General features: G+C 42.3%; 1 protein-coding gene across 4 annotated transcripts in view; it reads right to left on the bottom strand.

Moving 5' to 3' along the window:
* Nucleotides 1–23,754, bottom strand: part of LTBP1 (latent transforming growth factor beta binding protein 1) — a 402,027-nt gene that overhangs the window by 240,710 nt on the left and 137,563 nt on the right. For all 4 annotated transcript variants that reach the window (XM_045979278.1, XM_045979276.1, XM_045979280.1 and 1 more), the window contains exon 4: nucleotides 21,292–21,461. In XM_045979278.1, coding sequence (XP_045835234.1) covers nucleotides 21,292–21,461 — 170 coding nt within the window. The remainder of the gene's footprint in view (nucleotides 1–21,291; nucleotides 21,462–23,754) is intronic.

Genomic DNA, 23,754 nt, shown 5'->3' with positions numbered 1-23,754 from the left:
TAGCATCCAATCTATTACTTCATCGGATGGCTCCAGTCCTGGAACAGATTTCTAGTTGTCATGGGAGCACCTCCTCAGATGAGACTCTAGGACTTACATTCCGGGACCATCTCTTGAGGTTTTTTCCAGGTAGATGTGACTAAATGAAGAAGTAGAGAACTGCATGCTACCCAGTTGATACGATACCATGTGAGTTTCCTCTGTCCCTCAATTCTCCATTAATATCCACTCAAGGCAACTAGGTCAATTACTTATCTCTCTCACACCTACATACAAGACTTCCTTTCCTTTTGATACTTTTAAGGAGATGAACTCATCATCTTCACCTTTCTATGAGTCCATTAAATCATTTAATGTAAAAATAAGTTTCTGGATATTCTGAGTTCCTTCTAGAATTGGCTACCACGCATCAAGAAAACGGGCATCCACAGTACACCATGTTTGAAAACGTAAATACAGTCCCCAAAATAGCCACTTGGGCAGAAATGCAGCAGCAACCTAGTCACACACTCTCTTGTATGAACTCACTCCCTGATTCACTAAGAAAATAAAAGTTCTAATGACCCAGGCCTACCAACTTACTTGGATCTGTAGCTGTCCAGCCTTCCCCCTGATGAAGGATGGGGTTCTAGCTAAAGCCAACCTCCCCCCACTGCCCCCCACCAGCTAAAGTAATGGATCTCTTGATCTCTTACAAACTCAAAGACTTGCTCTCTTCTCATTTGCGTTCGCATGCAAGCACGTTGCACTCTTGCCCAAATATCAAGAATATCACTTCCTATTGTCTCCATTCCTCTCTAGTGTAAGTAATGCTCTATTTCTCTGCTCTCCTTACAGTAGAACTCCTCAAAAGACTGCTCTACTGACCGTCTCCACTGCTTCCCCAAACCATTCTCTCTCAAACTTGCTGCACTTAAGCTGTTGCTGTCCACGCTTCACCAAAACTGCCCTTGTGAAGGTCACCAGGGCCTCCACATTGCCAAAGTCAATGGCAAATTCTCTGGGTCTTTCTTCCTCCAACATTTAGCCTCTCTGACACACAAGGACACAGCTTCACGATACACTTTCTCCACCAGGCTGGCTCCTAGATCACTCTACTCTTTCATGGTTCTCTCCTACCTTGCTGGCCAGTGTTCCTCATGACCCTTTCTGGGGGACGGCCCCAGAGCTCGGTCTCTGGGCCTTCTCTTTTCTAAAAAGACTTCCTAGATGAGATCATCCTGTTCTATCTCATGGATTTAAACAGTATCTATGAACTTATGTATAGAAAATGTTAAACTCTAGCCCAGACCACCTCTACCTTATATGTGTGTGCAACCAAGCAACCAATGGTCCAACTGTTGATGGGCCTTTCCTAAGTAAATATCTAACACCTAACAGACACCCCAAACAACATGTATTCAGAATTAAGCTTTGATTCCTTCTTGTACCCACATACAAATTTGCTCCTCTTCAGGTCTTCCCCCATCTCAGAAAATGGCAAGCCTATTCTTGATTGGTGTCCATCTGAGACTCAAAACAATAGCAAATCCTGTTAACTGTCTTTCTAGGAGATAACACCTTCTTACTACTTCCATGACGGACACTCTGGTACAATCCATCATCATCTTTGGGCTGGATTATGTCAACCGTCTCCTAAACCAGACTCCCTGCTTCTACCTTTGCCCTCCTCCAATTTATCCTCCTCGCAGCACTCAGGCTATCTATTCTAATTTGTCTGTGACATCCTAGCACTCCTCCTTTCCAGGACTTCCCTTCTCTATCAGATCGCAAGCCAAAGATCTCACAATGGCCAACAGGGGCGTCCACAAAGGCAACATCTGACCTCATCTCCCACAGCCTTCCTCAACCCATTCACTCTGGCTTCCTTGTTAGGATGGGCATGCTTCCGTCCCAGACCCTTGTACCTGCCACTCCCTCCACTTAGAATGTTCTCCCTCTGCCATACACAGCTTCCTCCCTCACTTCCTTCAAGACTTCTCCAGAATGTCAATTCATCAGGAGGCCTTTCCTAACGACCTTCATAAAACTGCAACAGCCCCACACATCACCTATCCACCATACCTTACCCTACATTTCCTATTTACTATAAACATACTTTATATATGTCTTTGATTATCATCCTAAGAAGGCAAACTCCATGATAGCAGGAATACATCTGGTCATTATTATATGCCCAACACATTTCTCCTAGTAAGTGCTCAAGAACAATAAATGAATGAACAAACGTCACTAAAAGAAATTAAATAAATAATATATATCAAAGGGTTAAGTGCCAGTGGTGTTAAAATAGTAAAGAATACTCCTATTAAGCCTTTAGCCCTAAAACATACTTGCTGTATGCTGTATTTGTCAAAGAGAAATGTTTTAGCCATAAAAGTTTCAAATCAAGTGAAAACACAGTTGTTATTCAGGAAACCCTGCAGTCATTACAAAACACAGTTTTCCCAAAAATCATTAAAACATTACCCAAAAATGGACAATGACATAAAAAGTGAAATTTTTCATTTAAACATGCCAATGAGAGAATAGCTGAATAAACAGGAAACAGAAACTCCTCAAACACTTTTTCAAAAGAAAAACAATTATTTGCTCCCAAAGTTTCACAACATATTATGCAGAAATCAAACTGACACATGATAGAAACCTCCTTTAATTTTGTCAATAAGAGTTATGATGATGTGTAAGGAGTTTTAAAACCTACTTTTTATTTACTAAGTATCCATCCCCTTTGTGAAAGAATTAGGAAATTGAAAACACCCCTACTGAGATTCTGTGAGCCTATTATGAGTTGCCACTGGACCATAAAACCCACCCATAACCCACCCATGTTGGGAGGCAGCTGGGTGCTCAGTCAGTTAAGCACCGGACTCTTGGTTTTGCCTCAGGTCATGATCTCAGGGTCATGAGATCAAGTCGCATGTCAGGGCTCAGCACTAAGTCTGCGTGAGATGCTCTTCCTTTCCTTCCCCATCTGTCCCTCCCCCTGCTCACGGACCTGCGCACTCACTCTCTCTTACAAACAAACAAATAAATAAAATCTTATGAAATACATGTTGGTTCCCAGCTCAGGGAGACTGGCCAAGAGACTAGCCAGAGATTCACCAACAAAGACAGTAGATTTCATCCCAAATTTCCACATATTTCAGGAGTCAGGTGTAATTTCCTATTTCATTCAGTCTTTGTTTTACCTTGACTCAAGACAAGACAATCTCAGATTGTCACCTATTACCTGCCACATTTTCTTAGCCTTCAATCTTGCCCTGCCAACCAAACCCCACTGCCCCAGGAGGACTCTAAGCCACACACCTTGAGACCAAGGGATTTGTTTTCATCCTTCCTTCTCCTATGTGGGGTTAGTACTCTTTAAATACCAACCATAAGTTCTCTTCTATACAAATATTTGTTAAAAGATCCTATCTTCATCTCTGGAGCAAAATCAAGTATGTTTGAAGGTGTAATAGATTTTACAATCAGAAGACTTAACTTTTCCCCAACAAGTTGCTCACCTAGCAGGATCTGGTCCAGTGTTTGCAGAAAGAAATCTAGTCAGTACGAAAGCAGAAAACTAGCAAAACAAACCAATGGCTTTTTGGCATTTTCATATTCTGACATTTTTTTGTAAAATACTTTCTTTAACATCCCCTGAAGGGATTCAACCATCCAGGCATATCTCAGCTAACGGATAAGGAACACCCTGGAAAGTTCAGGACAGGCTCTGGACTACAGTCCAGGGAAAGAGGGGACCACGCTCTAAGGCACTTGAGCCCTGGCGTTCTTTAACTGCACCAGGCTGTTTCACAAGGGCTCCTTGGACGTAACTTTAAAAACTCTCCTGTCTAGAACATATCTGGAAATCTTTGCTCCTAATCTTGAATACCAGAGAACCTACTATTCCCAATCTGTCCAGAAGTGGTGGTGGCATTTGAAATGCTGTGACACACCCCCTCGGTCAACTCAGCATCCAACTCTTGGTTTCAGCTCAGGTCATGATCTCATGGGTCGTGAGACCGAGGCCCACATGAGGCTCCCCACTCAGCAGGGAGACTGTAGATTATCTCCCTCTGCCCCTCTCCCCACTCATGCTCTTATACTCTCTCTCCCAAATAAGTAAATCAAAAAAAAAAAAAAAAAAAAAAAAGAGAGAGAGAGAGAGAGAGGAACACACCCCCAAGGTGATAGGACTTAACTCAGTAGATAACAGAAAATAGAGCAAAGAACAAAGGGGGACAGGAGGGACTCACTGCACCCATGTTCTCAATTCTGAAGTGAGAATGTAATCCACTACCTGGACCTAGAATCCTGACAATTATGGGAAACATACTTGGGGAGGGTTGAGTGAGTTTGTCGAGGGAGCTGTTTTTTTTTTGGGGGGGGAGGTTTGTTTGTTTTCTTTCTTGGCATCAACATTCAAGATGCTACTCCCTCTAAGAGTCTGTCTCCCAAGGGAGAAATACCATTTAAAAGATGCATTTATCGGGGCGCCTGGGTGGCTCAGTGGGTTAAAGCCTCTGCCTTCGGCTCAGGTCATGATCCCAGGGTCCTGGGATTGAACCCCGCTTCGGGCTCTCTGCTCAGCAGGGAGCCTGCTTCCCCCTCTCTCTCTGCCTGCCTCTCTGCCTATTTGTGATCTCTGTCTGTCAAATGAATACATAAAATCCTAAAATAAATAAAAGATGCATTTTTCATGTGAAAATCTCTACCTCCCTTAAAAAACCCACACTGGTCTTCGCAGCAACACAGCTAGAGATCTCACAAACAGCCCTGGGAGGCCAGGCTTCCTACAACTGGTTAAGAGAGGACTTTGTGGCTGTCCCTGAACCCAGAGAACAAGGTGCAGAGCAATGAATACTTAGGTGTCTCCTAGCTCTAGTGCTCACACAATCTGGCTAGTTTGCACAGTCTCCTTACAGAAAGCATGGATTAGATATGCTTCACATGATTTGAATTTTCTGTGCCTTAATTTTGGAACAGAATTTGGTTTTATTTATCCTCACATTTGTTGTTTTTCCAAAGAGAAGTAAAGGGAGGCATTTGTTATCAGTCTATCACTCATCATTTCCATAAATAACATCTGTTTGTTTGTATGTGGAGAAGCAAGTCTGAGTCAAAGGCAGAAAATCTATTGGGCTATTTGTTTACCAAGGAACAAATTTCATGACTTATCACAGGCTTGATTAAGTGGGGGCCACTTTTCCTGAGGGTCCCAGATTATATCTACCATATGCTTTGAGAATTAGGATTCCACAGAATTTACATACTGGTTATGAGAAATATCTTTGACAAATATTTCTGACAACATCAAACTCCTTAAAAGAAAGTCGAGATCCTTTCCCATCTGACAGAATCTGGCCTCACATCCTGCAGCATTCCACACAGAGCCTGGCATTAGCTGAACCCAACTGCCCCACGGTCCTCACTCACAGGCCTACTTCCTTCATGTGCACTTTTCTCCCCCTAGAAAACCACCTTTCATCCTCTGGAACCAACCCACTTATCCCCTCCCTATACAATGTTCAGCAACTAGGCATGCCAGTTTGGACAATGCAGCTCTCATTTTCCCCTGGCTTTTAGCACATAAGTCTATTTATGTCTATTTTCCTACTTTGCCAATCTTCCTTTGGCCTCAGTCAAGTCCAAGAAAACAGTTTTGTATTCTTATCCTCTTCTATTTGTAACAAATATCCCACCTGGTGGTTTTCCTTCTTTGGGAACAACAGAAGATTATGTGGTGGGAGGGGAATGCCACAGGAAAGAATGCAGGGGTAGGAAATGAAAAGAAGTGAATCGAAGGTATTATGAGCCCAGGAGAGGAATACACAGACGTTCAACGGTCTCCTGCAAGGGCAAAGAAGCAACTTTTACTCTAACTAGTAACTGGAAGTCACAAAACTTGAAAGGAGTTGAAAGCAATCAGGGCGCCATTGCCTTCGTAAGGGGGCATGGAAACTTCCCTCCTACACTACAGGCAGACACAAAGAAGAAAATAATCTATCATATTTTACAGAATTTAAATTCTACCTAAAGAAAGAAAAAACTCAAAAGATAGGGCAGAGAGTCTGGAGACCAAAATTTCCTGTGTCCTGTTGAGAACGACCTGGCCTGGCCAGAAGCAGATACCTTGCTGTGCCTCTCAGGAATTCCAATCTGGCCACAGAGTCAATAAAAATCCAGAGCAAAGAGATTCTATAATGTGAATGCATTTTCTTTTAAGAAGCCCTGGGGCACCTGGGTGGCTCTGTGGGTTAAAGCCTCTGCTTTTGGCTCAGGTCATGATCCCAGCATCCTGGGATCGAGCCCCGCATCAGGCTCAATGCTCAGCGGGGAGCCTGCTTCCCTTCCTCTCTCTCTGCCCGCCTCTCTGCCTATTTGTAATCTCTGTCTGTCAAATAAATAAATAAAATCTTTAAAAAAAAAAGAAAGAAAAAAAGAAAGAAGCCCCAAGGAAGGTGAAGATATGAACATTTTTGTAGCCGCCAAAACAACTCTTAGATCATTGATGGATTCCGTTGAAAGAAAAAAAATCTGTCGAAGCAATTGGTTGGTTATATAGAAGAAAAATAGCATCTTTGAATCTCTGAATTTAGCATTATAGCATCAGAGATAACCAAGCTTGCAGAATACGGATTCTGTCATTCACTTTTTGTTTTCTTCCCTACAGCACAAACTTCGCTCTGGCTCAGTTTTTAAATGAATCCATCAAATGGCCCCAAATATTCTCTCCAAGGGATTATTGCCAAATTCCATAGAACTCATCATTAGAAAAGATGTCAGCCTAAATATCCCTTCTCTCAAAGTCATATTATATCTAGCTTTTATTTACCCTGTGATGAATAAAATTGAAACAGGATCGGTTGCAAATAAAAAATGAATTACTGATGTGTCATCACACACTGTAAATTTTCCAGCTTTTAGTTAATTCTTTTTTGGTTACTCATTCTCAACTTCCTCTCCCATCAAGATAGTGCCTCTCCTGTTGAACACTGTGATGGTTTTCAAATCTCCCCACAAATTCTTCTGAAATCTAATTCCGCTCCCCTTGAACATGAGCTGGTCTTAGCAACTCATGTCTAAAGAACAGAATAAAACAGAAGCGATGGTTTCAACTTCAGAGGCCCCATCACAGAAAGCACTGCAGCTTCTGTCTTGGGCTCTCTCTCTCCAATCCCTCGCTCTCTGTTCAGCAGGGAGCCTGCTTCCTCCTCTCTCTCTCTCTCTGCCTGCCTCTGCCTACTTGTGATCGCTCTCAGTCTGTCAAATAAAAAAAATCTTAAAAAAAAAACAACAAAAAAAACTGAGGGCAATTAAAAAAAAAAAAAAATCCATGCCATGGGAATACTTAAGGGGCCCACAGAGAGGCTCACATGGCAGAGAACCAAAGCCTCCTGCCAAATGCCATCTGAGTGAGCCACCCTGCAAGCGAATCTTTCAGACGATGGCGCCCCTACTGATACCCTGATCACAGTTTCATGACAGAATCTGAGCCAAAACCAATCAGCTAAGGTATTTCTGAATTTCTGAGGCATAGGAAGTGTAAGATAATGTTTGCTGCTTTAAACCACTAAGGTTTGGGTTAATTTGTCACTCATTAAAAGTATAAACACACATGGGGCACCTGGGTGGCTCAGTGGGTTAAAGCCTCTGCCTTCGGCTCAGGTCATGATCCCAGGATCCTGGGATCGAGCCCCGCATCGGGCTCTCCGCTCCGCAGGGAGCCTGCTTCCTCCTCTTTCTCTGCCTGCCTCTCTGCCTAGTTGTGATTTCGCTCTGTCAAATTAAAAAAAAAAAAAAGTATAAACACACACAAACACACTTCACTGTTTTTCTTTTTCCCTAGATTCTGAAAAGAAAGAAGCTGAATGTATGGACCTTTCTACAGGTACAGGGCACTGTCTGCATGACTGACAGATTCATGAAGCCTGTACCAATTCCCTAACTGAACAACGGAGCTCACATAAACACCACCATCATTTAAATGATACTCATCCCTTCCCAGACTAGGAAACTACAGAGATGTTCATCAGAAACCTGACCAAGGTCATTTTATTAGGAAACGGTAGAGCTGGCATTTCAGCACGAGCCTTCACTCTCTCCTCACTACCCAATGCCTCCCCTACACTTCCATTGAGCATGCACTCTGAAAACTTCAGGATACCAAGCACCTGGGAAGGTTGCAGCAAGGAAGGGAAACAAACAGACTGAGCACATACTACTACGTGTTTGGCAGTGCACTGGGTTTCATAACCCTCACCTCATTCCATTCTTACAACAGACCTATGGAATAAGTGCTAAGATTTTTCCTTGACAGAGAAACGAAGATTCAGAGGTTCAATGGAATAGAATGCAGTGAAACGAGTCACAGGCTCCCACCTCCAGGATCTTGCAAACTAGAGTAAGAAAAAAAGACACACAGAATAATGCTACCTGACCTATCCGCCACACGAGGCCATGGCAGGGGCCACATGAAATAATCTGTATGGGTATAATTCATGAGCTGTTAAACACTGGGCAAACCCAAGAGGATATCGCTGCATGTGGCCAGCTCTTAGTGGAGCAACCGTGGGGGAAAGCTCAACCTAGTGGTGACATTTACCCCATGATATATTATATAGCAAAACCCACAAGCGCTTCTAAATATGGAAAATTTCATCTCAAGATGCTTGCTTGATGGTCGTAATTATTATTTAAGACTCCAGAATAAAGGAAAGTTCCACTGTGGACTTTGATTCCTCCCTAATTTCCAGATAAGATTTGATGGCTTGACTTGGTCTGAAAGGTATCAAAATGGATTTCAATGAATAACAGAAACCCATTGATTAGAAAGGCTTATTTTCCATCTGAGTAATTAAGTTCAACAATTCTTTTTTTTTTTTTTATTTGACAGAGAGAGAGATCACAAGTAGAGAGGCAGGCAGAGAGAGAGAGAGAGAGGGAAGCAGGCTCTCCGCTGAGCAGAGAGCCCAACGTGGGACTCGATCCCAGGACCCTGAGATCATGACCTGAGCCGAAGGCAGCAGCTTAACCCACTGAGCCACCTAGGAGCCCCTAAGTTCAACAATTCTTACCAGGAACTCTACGTTTAGGTCATTTTCAAGTCGATACTGTCATGAAAGCCCTACATATAACAATAAAGCTGGCAGACTTTTTTTTAAATGTCATCAAATCTGGATTTGCATTCAATTAAAAATAATACGCAAAGAGCTAAAGTAGCACCTCTTTGTCCCCACCGTTATTACGGAAGTATTGTTGAAACACAATGTCACATTCCCCTCGGGTGTACAGCACAGTTTTTCACAATGCTGTTCTCATCACAACTATAGCCACCGTCTGGCACCGGGTCACACACAGCAGCTCTCTTCTCAAGGAATGGTACTGTTTTTGGCAATTCTTTTTTTTTTTTTCTTAAGATTTATTTACTTAATTGAAAGAGAGAGAGAGCGAGCAGGGGGAAGGGCAGAGGGAGAGGGAGACCAGCACATTCCCCGCTTGATGGGGAGCCAGATGTGGGACTTGATCCCACAACCCCGAGACCATGACCTGAGCCGAAATCAAGAGTCTGATGCTTAATCAACTGAGCCACCCAGGTGCCCCAGGGTTTGGCAGTTCTTAACTCATTACAGTTTTGGTTCCTAGTGAACTTACGTGAATATACATGTAGGGTAAATTTTAAGTAGTCAATATACTAATATTATAATGTAACACCCTGACTTAATGCATATCAGGCTCTGAGCACAGTGACTGGCGTGCAATGAATAGCCCATAGACGAGGAAAAAGAGGAAGATGGAACCTACATAGTGCCATTGGTGGGAACAAATGAGCTTACGTCCAAATTTCCTAATTACCTGACATTCAGAGACAAGAATATAATTTCCAATACCTTCAGCAGGTTTTTAGAAAGACATATATGGTCTTGAGGTATATTAAGGTGTGGTTTGGAAACTGGGATCTCTGACAAGAAACATTATGAATCACTTTCTCCACTCAGAGTCTTTTTAAAACTTCTAAAAAGAGGCATCTAATTTGCTCTGTTTCCATGTTCAAGACCTGGCAGAGTCTCCCTGATGGATATTTGCACAAATAGCCCACTGTGGTGGCCTGAAAACCCATACCAGAGAAAGATGCATAGGAGGCATGACGGGATTTTGGGGTCTTACTGCAAAGGTTTCTGTCCATACTCACTAATGAACAGAACCTGCACATTCTCCATTCCATGTGAGCAAGAATCCAAGAGCTGAAAACACTTCTATTAACAATCCAAAATGGGGGGGGGGGGGCAACTGGGTGGCTCAGTGGGTTAAGCCTCTGCCTTTGGCTTAGGTCATGGTCTTAGAGTCCTGGGATCGAGCCCTACATCGGGCTCTCTGCTCAGTGGGGAGCCTGCTTCCCCCTCTCTCTCTGCCTGCCTCTCTACCTGTGACCTCTCTCTGTGTCAAATAAATAAATAAAATCTTTAAAAAAAAATCCAAATGGGTACTGATATATAAATTAGGTAACATGTCACAGGCCCTATGAAACTCCAGGCCAGGCAGAACAATTCTGAGTACTCGGTGGTCTTGGGGAACATATGGAACCGACCCCACTCACTTCTCTGGGCATCTACCAACACCTCAAGCTTTCTCGGGAGTAAGAGGATAAAGACCAGACTGAGGGAGGAAAGAAGAGTAACGCAGCTGGGTTATCCTTCTCCAAAAGACAGTCTTTGGTGCTCTGAGACATGAAGACATGCAGTTGTTGAGGGGAAAGGTTCAAACAGAATGTGTGCTCACTGGGTTCTCTGCCTACAATACATTGGGGCTGCGTTGCACACACTCGCAAGTGATGGGGCTGAACAGTAAAGCTGTGCGCAGCAGAACGAAAGATGCAAGTCTCAAGACAACCCAGAACAGCCAGCCACACAGGCCAGACCCTGTGGAGACTAGAATATACTTCTATGACGGGGAAGACATTAAGAATCGGTATTATGGAGGGCATGTATGGGGTGTGGTGCATAAACAATAAATGCTGGAACACTGAAAAGAAATAAAATAAAATAAAATGGAAAAAAAAAAAAGAATCTGCAGTACTTTCAGCAACCCATTATATGTTGCTCTATATCCAGAAAATGTCTTTCAGAAAATGCCATTGGACTTCATTCTTGGACCCAACATTGACATGATACAAAGCTTCTCCGGCTGTTTCTGTCCCAACTTGGTATTCTACTTCTGCTCCAATTGTTTACTGTTCAACCCTAACTTGCACATTTCTTGAAAGGTTCTCACTAATCTTACTTCATCATTATCATCCCTCTAAGGGAACACTCTTCTCTCAGGCCACCTTAGAGCAGCTGGCCAGCTCAGGGTGGTTTTCTTGGGTCGAGTGCCTACCCATCTTCTGGTCCACTGTGGTGAGAAGCTGAGGTCACCCAGACCTCATACATTTTTACCTAAATGTATCCTAGCTGATTAGAACAGTATCATCTGCTCTGAGAGAAACAAGTGCCCAGACTGTCTTAAAAAGTCAATCTCGTGCCCTGCTAAGGCAATCTAAGAAAAGCAGAAGTCAAAGGAACCGGCAGGTCAGCGGACTGGATCCATGTTGTTTTCGCAGTACAAGGAAGAGGGGAACCAGACAACCTAAAGCTCAGAGCTGCCATACAGTCCGTCCACCCGCACTCCATTAGCAAGAGCAAGTCACACAGCCACACTCCAAGCCAATGGGGCGGGAAAACCCACTATACCTGCAAGGAGGCCATGGCAAGGAGGAGGTGGAAAGAAAGAATTACATGAAAATAAGATCTACATTTTTATTCTTTATTCTGGGCTGAAAAAAAAAATGTCATGGAAAAAGGTTAAATAGGTCAGGAAAATGTTAACAAAATATATGTACCTCTCTCCCTGTAAAAACAAACTAAATCACACTTACATCGTGCATTGTCTTTGTTAAATATCTACAGTTACAAACACAAAGAAAAAGACCTTCGGACCTGATAGCATCTACCCAACTGTATCACCAAAGGCGGCATAATATTTCTGAAGGGTGAGTAAAGGGGAAAAAAAATATATCAAAAGGTTTTGCTCGGGGAGTGTTATTCTGGACCCCTCCAAAGGGAAGCCGAGCTCTGCGGGCCTGGAAACTGAATATGTGGGAGGAAGAGCTCGGCTTTCGGCCGGATCTGAGGCAGGCAGTGGCCATCAGGAGATGCACCTGTAGCCATTAAGTGGTCCCGCATTAAGACAAGCAGCACAGCTGCAGCTCCAGGCATCGTTAGCAGCGAGCACTCGATCCCACGCAAGCCGCCCGGGGGCCATCTACCAAAGGGAGCCACAACCATCGCCCTCCCACCTGCTGTCCAGATTCTTGTTCTTCCCCGAAGCTTTCTAGGTCTGTTCCTAGGATACAGGGGTTTTGAAATAACCGTGATGTTTTTCACAAGAGCAACCACGGCCAGTTTAAAGTGTTCATTGAGTTAAAATGCTGGGACCTTGGGAAGAGCGAACGTGGGAAGCGCTGTGAGGGCTACATGAAATTTTTTGTTTAACAGCTCCTGGTGAGATGGATAATGTAGGCAGCTTCAGAAAAATAACTCTTTAAATAACACAGGTTTATGTATGTGATTGAACATGTATGTGTATATGGGCATATACGTGCATCACACATACACATTTCGTGGTTTAGTGTTTTCCTGTCAGAAGAAGTACTCAAATACAATCCTACTGCAATTACCTCTTAGGGAAGAAAGGTTTCCCTCCCATTGCAACTGTGTGTGACTCTGTACCTCCTCTGTACAGGAACACAACTTGGGCAACTGGGTTTCAGGAAAGGCACATTTCAATTTCATGAGGGGCTAATACTGATATCAAAAAAAAAAAAAATCATGCAGAACTAAAACTGCAGAAAATTACAACACGAACTCTTAAAGGTCATAAAATGTAAGGGAGGTAGGGAGGGCTTTACCTCAAAGTGGGGAAGACAAACTTACCAAAAGGCAGTAATTTTCAATGCTAAGAGGACCCCTCTTTAAGGGGACTAACCTGAGTAAAAACAAATTTTATTTCAATTCCCTTTGGAATATCTCCTTAGCAATATTTTTGTACAGTCTCATTTCTGTTAAATCAAAACTATCACTGCAACTTTAACAATGATTATTCCCTAGAAACTATTTTCTTATTCAGAATTAAAATCAAAGTAAAGCCCTCTGTTTCTGGCAGAGAAATTCAAAGTCTGAGTAAAGCATCTCTTCTTTTTCAAACACAGATTTTCTCCTCCCAAAATGCTGTTTTGCACTTTCCAGGCAACCTGTAAATTCACTCATGGCATTTTCCCCTATCATTATCACAGTCTGATCACAGAATATTCTGGAACCATACAGAATCTATTTCTCAATATCTTGAACTTGGTCTCAACACCCAGAAATATCCTTGGATTACTTTGTTTATTTATTATGAAATCTTGGACCCTTGGGATTGAAACCTCCTTCTCTGGCATGAAAGGCTGCCCATTGGAGAATTTAGATTACATAACCCTTCACTGTCGGTTTTCCTCCACTGTTGTTTTTAATATTGCTGGATAAGCTTCCTGGAAGTGTTTCGAATCAGTCCATGTCGACCATTGCCCAGCAATCTTCTACTGTGTGTAAGCAATCAAGAGGCAAAGAGAACGTTCATGTTCACCTACCTTCCTGGACTGGGATGTGATCAGACAACTCCTGGATAAAACATACCACCTGCCCTCACCACCCCCAAATGAGGCACAGTGGCCATGGCAAGACGGCACATGAATCCTTCCCTACGGCAGGAAAGGACTAAGCGGAATATAGATTTTTAAGGCTGTCGGCTCAGCAAAACCCTGATCCTTCACCCACATTCACTGGAATGTTTTCTCGACATCAGTTTGTACCAAGGAATGCTGTTGCTTTGGCATCTCGGCATTTAAGCCAACAAGAGGTGATACCCGTCTAGTCATCTACAGCGCTAACAGCCACACTGACATACAGCTGGAAACTGGCTTAAGGTTCCTTATTCCCACACAAAGTGTGGTGTGGGTGACCGAACAGACCAATCAAGGACTTGATTTCGTAAGGCAAAAACCATGGAGATTGACCCTAATTCCTTCTTTAAAGCAGTCTTTTTTCACACCTAGTATTTTAAATGCTAAATTGTCTGTGAATTTTCATCGGCTTCTCAGAAGATCTAGCTCCTGACTGGTTCCCGCTTCCACTGCCACTGCGTACCCACTGGACTGGTGTGGGGCCAATCCCCAAGACATTCATTTGCACATGACCCACCAAAGGTGTTCTCCATGCAGGGAGGGCTATCAGGGCAGCAGAATGTGCACCTCCAGAATTCTCCTTCCCTTGAAGTGCACATTCAGTCGATGGGCAGAACTTTGCCCCAGTGGGGCTCTCATCAGTCAGTGACTGTCAGTGAGGGCATCGCAGACACGGCATTGCCAGCACATGCAACACCTCCTTCCACTCTTTCCTTTCTCTCTTCACACTGATATCCTAAAGTGAGGCTTGGGTGGTTCTCCGGACCACTCCTCTTGACCTGCATTGATCTCCCCTGAAGATCTCCCAATCACAGTCCATCCCATGCAGAACAATCTGGCTTGCATTTCTTCAACTCTACCGATTGCATCTACATTTGTCTTTACCCAACTGCCGGTTCAGGGTTTCTCTCTTCTTTTGGGAAGGGGCAGCAGGTGGAGGATGAATTTGGTCTCTCTTCCTCACATCGTCTTGTTTCTGTCCCATGGTGGGCTGTCTGAGCTATACCACAGACTCTCCCCCTGTGAGGACTCAGACCAGCATGGGGCACCAGAGCATTTTAGCAGTGTTTTTGTCTACCTCCTCAAAGTGGTTGGGATAAGCAGAACCGTCCCGGCCAAACAAGGCTGGCCCATAACCTTTGGATTTGTTTTGCCAAAGAAAAAACTCCTTGTCAGCACTGAGCCTTTGCAGAAGCATTGCGTTCCCACAGTGAGGACAACCAGGAAGTGCATGGTTTTATGGGGAATCTCTTTGCTGTATCAGTCTGCAACCATACACACTCCTCACTCCAAACATAGGAATTTGCTATTTCAAGGGGGAGACGTAGCCAGCAAACCCTGAGATGCTTCCACACCTTGTTATGCTTCTTGATGTCACTTGGAACAAAGCCTGGGGGCTCCTGCTAGCACTCTCAACCAGTGTCACTAGAAGTACAAAGCGGAGGTCTCATGCCCAAGGGCCCATGCTCTTCACTGCCTGGGACTGGGGGCTACGGTCAGGCCAGAACTGAGAGGCAGGGGCTTAGGCAGCAAGGCTGCCGCTGTGAGAACAATGGCGTCTTTGCGTCCCCATCTCCAGCCTGAGACCTGGGTGGCTGCTCCACCTTCATGTGGGGGAAGCCAGGAATTTCAGGTGTGATCAGCCACTGGGTGGTTGCTGAGTTGGCTGATCTGTTGCAAGGACCTGAGAGAAGTCAACAGACACCGCAGGATCCAGGGCTACGGTGGTCCCAGTGCAGGCAGGATTATATTTTCTTCTGTCAAGAGGGGCCCAGCAAGGGTGGCGTATCTGCTTCCTGCACCATGATGGCTGCTTCGTCAAGCAGCAAGGCTACACTTACCACTGAAAATAGTGAGCTTGTCTGAACTTCTGTAATTTAATGGGACCATGTGTCTGAAAGGCCAGCAATCCATCTCTCCCTGGTATTTCAGCACATCAGGGGAAAAACTGGCAATTCTTTTAAGAGTCTGACTTGTATCTACTTTTAAAACTTTAAAAAGGTAGTATGGAAAAGTGGACATGTGTCTTTCCTGAAATTTAAAATTTAAATGAAACTTAAAATTAAATTGAAAATTTAAATGAAATTAAAGAAAATTTAAATGAAATGAAATTAAAATTTTAGGTGACCTGGAAACATAAATAACCTGTTCTAAAAGCTAGGTCCACCTTGATAGGAAAACAGCTGGAACTGGCAATGGAAAATCTGATTTAGAGAAGTTTAAATTTCTAAATATTTCCAAATACTAAAATGCAGTAGAAAAAGAAACGAAGCAGATGTATATTTAAGACAGGGATTGCCCAGTCCTTTAGCTCTTAGAACTCTTTGCATAACCCCCAAACCACCTCAGTTACATGAATATTTCTGCTCATCCTAATGACCTCCTTTTTAAGTAAGTTTACACCTTTATTAGGAAGCTGTCTAGTAAACCCTGAAGATAAAAATGTCCTTCCACCATAGATTATAACAAATAATCTGTTTTATTTTTTTTTAGAGAGAATTTTTTTTTTAAGATTTTTTATTTATTTATTTGACAGAGAGAGATCACAAATAGACAGAGAGGCAGGCAGAGAGAGAGAGAGGGAAGCAGGCTTGCCACTGAGCAGCGAGCCCGATACGGGACTCGATCCCAGGACCCTGAGATCATGACCTGAGCCGAAGGCAGCGGCTTAACCCACTGAGCCACCCAGGCGCCCCCAAATAATCTGTTTTAGCATCATCAAACATCCCATGTTGTTTTTACTATAATAGCAGACAGTCATATGGATACTCACTACCTTCAAGGCCTTTTTCTAGCAAGTTATGCCAAACTAATCTCTTTTTTGTGCGAATTATTTGGGTTTCCCCTGAATGTATGCTATACTAATAATCTTGACAGTTTTTTGTAAAATGATCTTTCAAATGTTATCAAGTCACTTTAACTTTTCTTCCTCTGGGTTATAAATACTAAAATAAACAACAGAATTTGGTTTATATACTCAATTTTTTCCTAGAAGTCACCAAGGAAGATACTGGATAAAGCAGACCCCCCAGCCCATACCATACTTAGAGAGAGCCCAAGGAGTTCCATTCCTGGAGTTCATGATAAGTCTTTTGTAACTACCTACATGACACACAGACACACACTATATATATATATATATATATATATATTTTTTTTTTTACTTTAAAATTTTTTAACATAACAGGGCTTTTAATATATTCACAGGTCATACAACCACCATGACTATCTAATTCCACAATACTTACCAACCGAAAAGAAACTCCTTATCCATAAACAATCACTCCCCCTCTCCTCAACTCCTAGCAATCACTAATCTACTTTTCTGTCTGTATGGATTTGCCCGTTCTGGACATTTCATATAATGGAATTATATGTGATCTGAATCCTTTCGTGTCTGGATTCCTTCACTCCACATGTTTTCAAGGTTCATTCACGTTGTGGCATGCATCAGTATTCCATTCCTTCTTTATGGCTGAACGACCCCTTGTAAGATACACCACATTTGGTTTCTATATTCATCAGATGAGAGACTTTTTGGTTGTTATGAATAATGCTATGGACATTTGTATACAAGTTTTTGTGTGAACACATGTTTTCAATTCTCTTGGATACATACCTAGAAGGGGAAATGATGGGTCCTACAGTCACTATGTTTAACTTTTGAGGACTTCAGGTGATAGCTTAATGTGATTCAGTCTAGCCAGATGGCAGTTACCGGTTCATCCAATAAAAATGTTATTTCTGTCAATATTAAAGTTTTCCTTCAACAATCAGAAGTGACATCCGTTATTTTCCCAATTGCTGTGTGGCCCGCCATTCTAACAGGAAAGGAAACTGGACTTATCAGACAAGAGTAGCCTAGTAGTTCATACATTTTTGGCTGCCTTTGAACTAATGGAGATTTATCTGAGAACATGATGGTGAGGAGGATGGGCTGCAGGGACAGTGACAATGAAGGACAGCTGGTGACAGACAGAGCCTCTTGGACAGCTTTTAGCTCAATGGGTATGACCGAGCTACCTACAGGCCCAAAACCTAGATGTTTTTGTACACTGAGAGACTAAGTCACTAGATCGGCACCTGGCATTCTTGACCACCCAGGAGACTAATCAAGCCAGCCACTCAAAAAAAAATAATAAATTTTTTTTTCTACCTGCCAGCTAAGAATGATTTTCACATTTTTAAATGTCACATTTGTAACAGTTACGTAAGAACCTATCCGTAACATCCTCACAATTATGAACCTTGGCTCACCAAACCTGCAGTATTTACTATCGAATCCTTCACGAGAAAGTTTACAGACCCCTGCTGTAGCAGATACTCACGCAAATTAAATTCTTAAGACCAATGAACAAAGCATATCCCCACTATGAATCTGTCACTAGAGATAACCAGTAAGCAGCCAACGCCCAACACAGGATGTCAAGCAACCTGGGAAGTGACTCAGAAGGATGGCAAAGCACAGAACGAAAATAGGGAATGCAGAGTGTGCACAGTGGTAAGGGATGGCGCATCAGGTCATCAAATCTCTGGGAAATTCTAATAAAATGCTCATGCTTTACAGCAGAGAACACCTCCCTAGCAATGTGGGAGTTGGTTTCTGCCTATCTACTTATCTAGAGAGTGCTAGACATAACATATTAACACACTTTGCTTTATTGGACCCAACACCCCCCACCACTGCCATCCTTTTCCCGCTTCTTCTGACCATTTTCTCTCTTGGCCTCCTGGGCATCAACAGCAAATCCTTATTCACTTGGGCTTGTAGGGCTATGGCTCCCCTATTACAAGGTGGTTAATTTACGCCATGCTGAGAGCTCCCAGTAAGTATTGTGAATGCTATTTGCATGGGACTATTAAACTGACATTCACTACAGCAGACCACCTCTTTTAGTTCAATTCAACAGGGAAAATGACCCTTGGCTTTTGCCAACCTCAATGTTTTCTTTAGTCGCCGAAGCTTCCCAAAAGTAATGACGGTGGACGCTGGTTACTAAGTCTCTTTCCAAGACATATTATCCCTACCTGCTGGTAATATCTTCTGTTTTTCTCATGAGTCAGGATGATCTACACCTAAAGTTGGACCTTAAAATTCTTCAGCAAAGTGAGAGTTTCATCTGTTTACATTTGATCTCTTCTATAAGGATGAAAGTAAAGACATTAGAAGTTCCTGCTTTTCCTCAGACTTTGCTAACTTTCTCTCCCTTTCTGTTATACGTAAGGTTTCCTTGGGGGCTCTTTTCACTTTTAGGTTCTTAGTATCCTTGTCTCTCCTTTCTAGTTTTAATCTTTCTATTGTTGTTCTCACTCAATTTTGCCATATCCGTATCCTCATGGTCCTGCCAAATTACCTCTGTCTAAAACTTTCCCATTAGCCTTCCAGCTCTCAACAGAGTTCTGGGCTCAGCAAAAAATAGCCACATCTCCTTTCCTGGCCTTCCCAAATGCCTATTTCAATTAGTTTCTGAGCCTTTTTTTTTTTGAACAGCCACTAACTTCTGGGGAATTTGAGCAGAGAACCCCATCACTGTGATTATGTGTTAGTCTGAATTACTTTATTAGTTCCCAGCTGTGGAAAAACTACATTTAAACAGAATGGGTGAGAAAATTATGGGCAATACAGATAAACTTCTCTTCCTATTTTTCTAAAATATAATTTCATCTTCCAGAAGACCTTTCAACAAAGGTCTGAGAGTTTAAAATACACACACACATTGTAGGACCCCTCATTCCAATAACAAATCATCAACAAATCAAAACCAGTATCGTCTCTAGTCTTATACCAGTGATTCTCAGAACACCTTTTCCTGATGTTACCATATAGTTCAAAATTCTCTTCCTTACCAGTATGATTATAAACTTCCAAAAACTCTCCTCCCATCACAAGCTAAATCTGGAAAGCCTAAATCTAAATCTACGAAATCCTTGATCTATATAAAAATCCAAGGAAATAATAAGTACTTCTTTGGTTTTTTTTTGTTTTTGTTTTTGTTTTTTTACCTTTGGATTTGGTTATAATTTCCAGGGGGAAAAAAAATCTGTATTTTTTATATTTTGTTTATTTCTACATCTATTTATTTTTGTTTATTAACTGTATTTTTTTTTTCTCATGACATATGCTCATGAGCCTTATTCAATAACCCAAATGAGTTATTTGGTTATTGGATTATCCGTGGTTTCTTTTTTTTTTTCTTTTTAATTTTTTAATTTTTTTATAAACATGTAATGTATTGGGTTTTTTTAATTAAGATTAGACAAATATTATATACTCAGGGATATTCACAAAGAATATGTTATGAAACACTTACACCAAAGGATCTTTAAAAACAAGATGGACACCTTGATTGTCACACAAATAACAGGGAAGTATCTTGCCTAATGGACAAGGAGATCATCTATAGGATTTCTCCATTCTTCCCTCTTGAAAATCCCCAGAGCTTGCTTGTCCTCACAGGCCCAATCAAACTCATCCAACTATTAATGCCCTGGGGAATCCAGCCTCAGGTCACTGAGCAGAATTTTCTCAAAATAAAACAAAACAAAAAAAAACGAAAAGTGCAATGTGCAAACCTTACATGAGATACTCTTTTTGTTAAGTCACCAGTTCTAAGGGAAGAGTCAATCACCCTCGAACGGTGACCAACTCAGGGAGGTGGCCCTAGGCCCATGGAACCAAACCCACGCAGACAGAGACGTCTGAAGGACCCAACAGCAGTAAACACTCTCTCTCAGCTATCCTCACTCTTTTTGGTGGTGAAAGACACTCCTTTTCAACCAAACAACTGGCATTCTCTTTCATGACTTGTGGCGGAGGCAATCAGTCAACGTGAGACGGAGCAGGAAGCTGCTGGAACGAGCGCGTGCGTCTAGCTCTCGGCTCTGAACTCCAGAACGTTTCCTCCAGATGCTGCCAGCAGACACTCTGTAATACCTAAACCACAAATCATCACATTCCCCACCCTTTGAGCCAGGGCTTGTCCTTGAGCTTCCCACATAGTGAGATATTAACCAAGCTGGCCACCGATACAATACTCTTTACAAACTCAGATGAAAACCTGCCACGCCATCCGCGCCATACACTGAAAAGTGGAACTCGGGTCGTAAAAATATCCACTGAAGGGGAACCTCAGAGAGTAATGCAGGGAATTTCAGACATTTCACAGGGCATGAATCCTGGGTATTTTACTAAAGAAAATATTTTATCAATGTAAACATGTCAGGCATACAACTAAAGGAGACCAAGCATGTCTCAGAAATGGCGCCATCTTGCAGAAATTACGGGCAGGTCACTGCAGACTCTGACAACATCCAAGGAAACTGCCTTTCCTCAAAATAAAGAAAATGGGCTGCTGTCTGGTTGTTTTGAGAACCAGGGTGGGTTTGTTGTGTTTGGGTTGTTTTTTGGTCTTTTGGTTTCTTTTTTTAACGACTCTTTTAAGTTGTATCTACTGTGACACATTAAAGCCATCTAAACCAAACAAAGTATTTCCAAACTATGATACTGTAACTTAGAAAAATCGTTGACTGGACTATATACTCACACTGAAAAGGTGCCGGGACTCGATCCTGCCTGTATCTCAAAGGGAACGAACCTTCAGTGGACTGCTCTCCCGAAATCACCTTCTGGGCTGCAAAGTACTTGGGCTTGAGCATGTAATCCTGGGTCTGGCCATGATGAATCATCACATTCTGTGAGGAAAGGGGTGTCACTCTGGGAAGAAACAAAGCCGGGACAGGGAAATTAATCATGGATTTTTAAAGCTAAGGTGGGAAAAATAAGAAACTTAGAAAGGAAACAGACTCCACACAAGGCTCAATTTTTCCTTCAAATAGTTGACCATTTATAATACCAGGAACTAAACACTTATATGCTTAGAAACCTTAACACAGGGCACCTAGGTGGCTCAGTAAGTTAAGCATTCAACTCTTGGTTTGGTCTCAGGTCATGATCTGGGGGTTATGAGACTAAGCCCTGCATTAGTCTCCACACTCTGTCTCCCTCTCCCTCTCCCCTCCTCCCTGGCTTGTGCATACACGCGCACACACACACACACACACACTCTCTCTCTCTCTCTCTCTCTCTCTAAAATAAATAAATCTTTAAAGGGAAGGAGGGAAGGAGGGAAGGAAAAGAGGGAGGGAGGGAGGGAAAGAGGAAGGAAAGACAGGAGGAAGGAAGGAACCTTAACGTGAAAAGGGACTCTGCCTATATAGTCAAGAATAGGCTGAACAGACCACCACATATGGAGTCTATCACAGGATTTAGAGCAAAGTTAGCACAGCCTGTATGCAGTACACACCACATTTATACATAAGAAAGACAATGGCCTATACATGAGAAGTTGACATATTTAAAAAGTGCATTTTATATATACTGGTAAGTAGACAGTATTGGAAATGCAAAGAGGGGAAAGGAAGAAGGAAAAACAGAAAGGGGGCTATGAAAGAAATTCCCAAGTTGACCAGTTATGCAAAATTAACTGTCAACAATCAGAGCCTGAACAGTAAACGGTGGGACCTTCCTAAGGGAAGATGGGCAAGCTCCTTGAGCTTCACCCTCCTAACCGGGACCATAGAACCTCTGTCACACAGGGCAAAGAAGAAAAGGCTCATAACAATTCTGAACCCATAAAAACTGGAAAAAAAGACTTTTTAAAATTATTTCTTTTTTTTTTTTTAGATTTTTTTTTTATTTGTTTATTTGACAGAGAGAGATCACAAGTAGGCAGAGAGGCAGGCAGAGAGAGAGAGAGGGAAGCAGGCTCCCCACTGAGCAGAGAGCCCGATGTGGGACTCGATCCCAGGACCCTGAGATCATGACCTGAGCCGAAGGCAGCGGCTTAACCCACTGAGCCACCCAGGTGCCCTTAAAATAATTTCTTGAAATACAATTATGATAAGGAAGAAACATTCAACTTTTTCTAGTTAACATTTAAATATTTTATGCTGCAGCTCATAATAATTAAAAACTGTACTATTCTGGTTAAATGTTTTATAATGACTAGTTCCTAAGAATAATAACAATGGTAAGAATAACTAAGCACAATCTCATTTCCTCACTATCACAAGTCAAGAACCTTGGGGACTCCTGAACACAATCACCCTCTGGCCCAGCCATTTTCTAGGACAGTTCTCTTTTGCTCCATGTAATGGAAACCATTCTTTTTTTAAGTTGGTTTTTTTTAATCTGGCATAGTTAACATACAGTGTTATATTGGTTCTGGGTATTTTATCCAAACAATACAAAAATACTAATTCAAAGGGGTCATGCACCCCTATGTTTACAGCAGCATTATCTACAATAACCACGACAAGGAAACAGCCCAAGTGTCCATCGATAGATGAATGGATAAAGAAGATGTGGTAATATATACACGACAGAATATTATTCAACATGTTAACTTTAAAATAATAAGCCTTTGCCCAGATTTAATAATTCCCTGGGAACAGGACTAAAATCATTAGCTAAACCAGACAAATAAATAATCAAATAATATAAAGAAGATATACCAACTAATTCTAGAAAATGCTTAATTGCTACCAAAACTGCTGGGACAGAGCATTTTTTTTTTAATATTTTATTTATTTAACAGAGAGAAATCACAACTAGGCAGAGAGGCAGGCAGAGAGAGAGGAGGAAGCAGGCTCCCCGCGGAGCAGAGAGCCCGACGTGGGGCTCGATCCCAGGACCCTGAGATCATGACCCGAGCCGAAGGCAGTGGCTTAATCCACTGAGCCACCCAGGCGCCCCGGGACAGAGCATTTTAACAGCAAACAGAGCCTATGGAAGGAGACTTTTCCAGTGTAACCTTGAATTTTATAAAATGTGGCACATTAAAACCACCTCAATCAACCATAATATTTTCAAACTATGATACTGGAACTTAGGAAGTGGTTGACAGGGATATAATCACACTGATAAGGTACCCCAAAGCCCCAAAGAGTGTCCCTAACAAGGGACTCTATATGAGAGGAAGAAATGACACTGTGACAGGTGAGTATGA

The sequence above is a fragment of the Meles meles genome, chromosome 15 (assembly GCF_922984935.1).
Source record: "Meles meles chromosome 15, mMelMel3.1 paternal haplotype, whole genome shotgun sequence".
Classification (NCBI taxonomy): domain Eukaryota; kingdom Metazoa; phylum Chordata; class Mammalia; order Carnivora; family Mustelidae; genus Meles; species Meles meles.
Note: the sequence above shows the minus strand (reverse complement) of the source record. Positions and strands in the feature narration are given on the sequence as shown.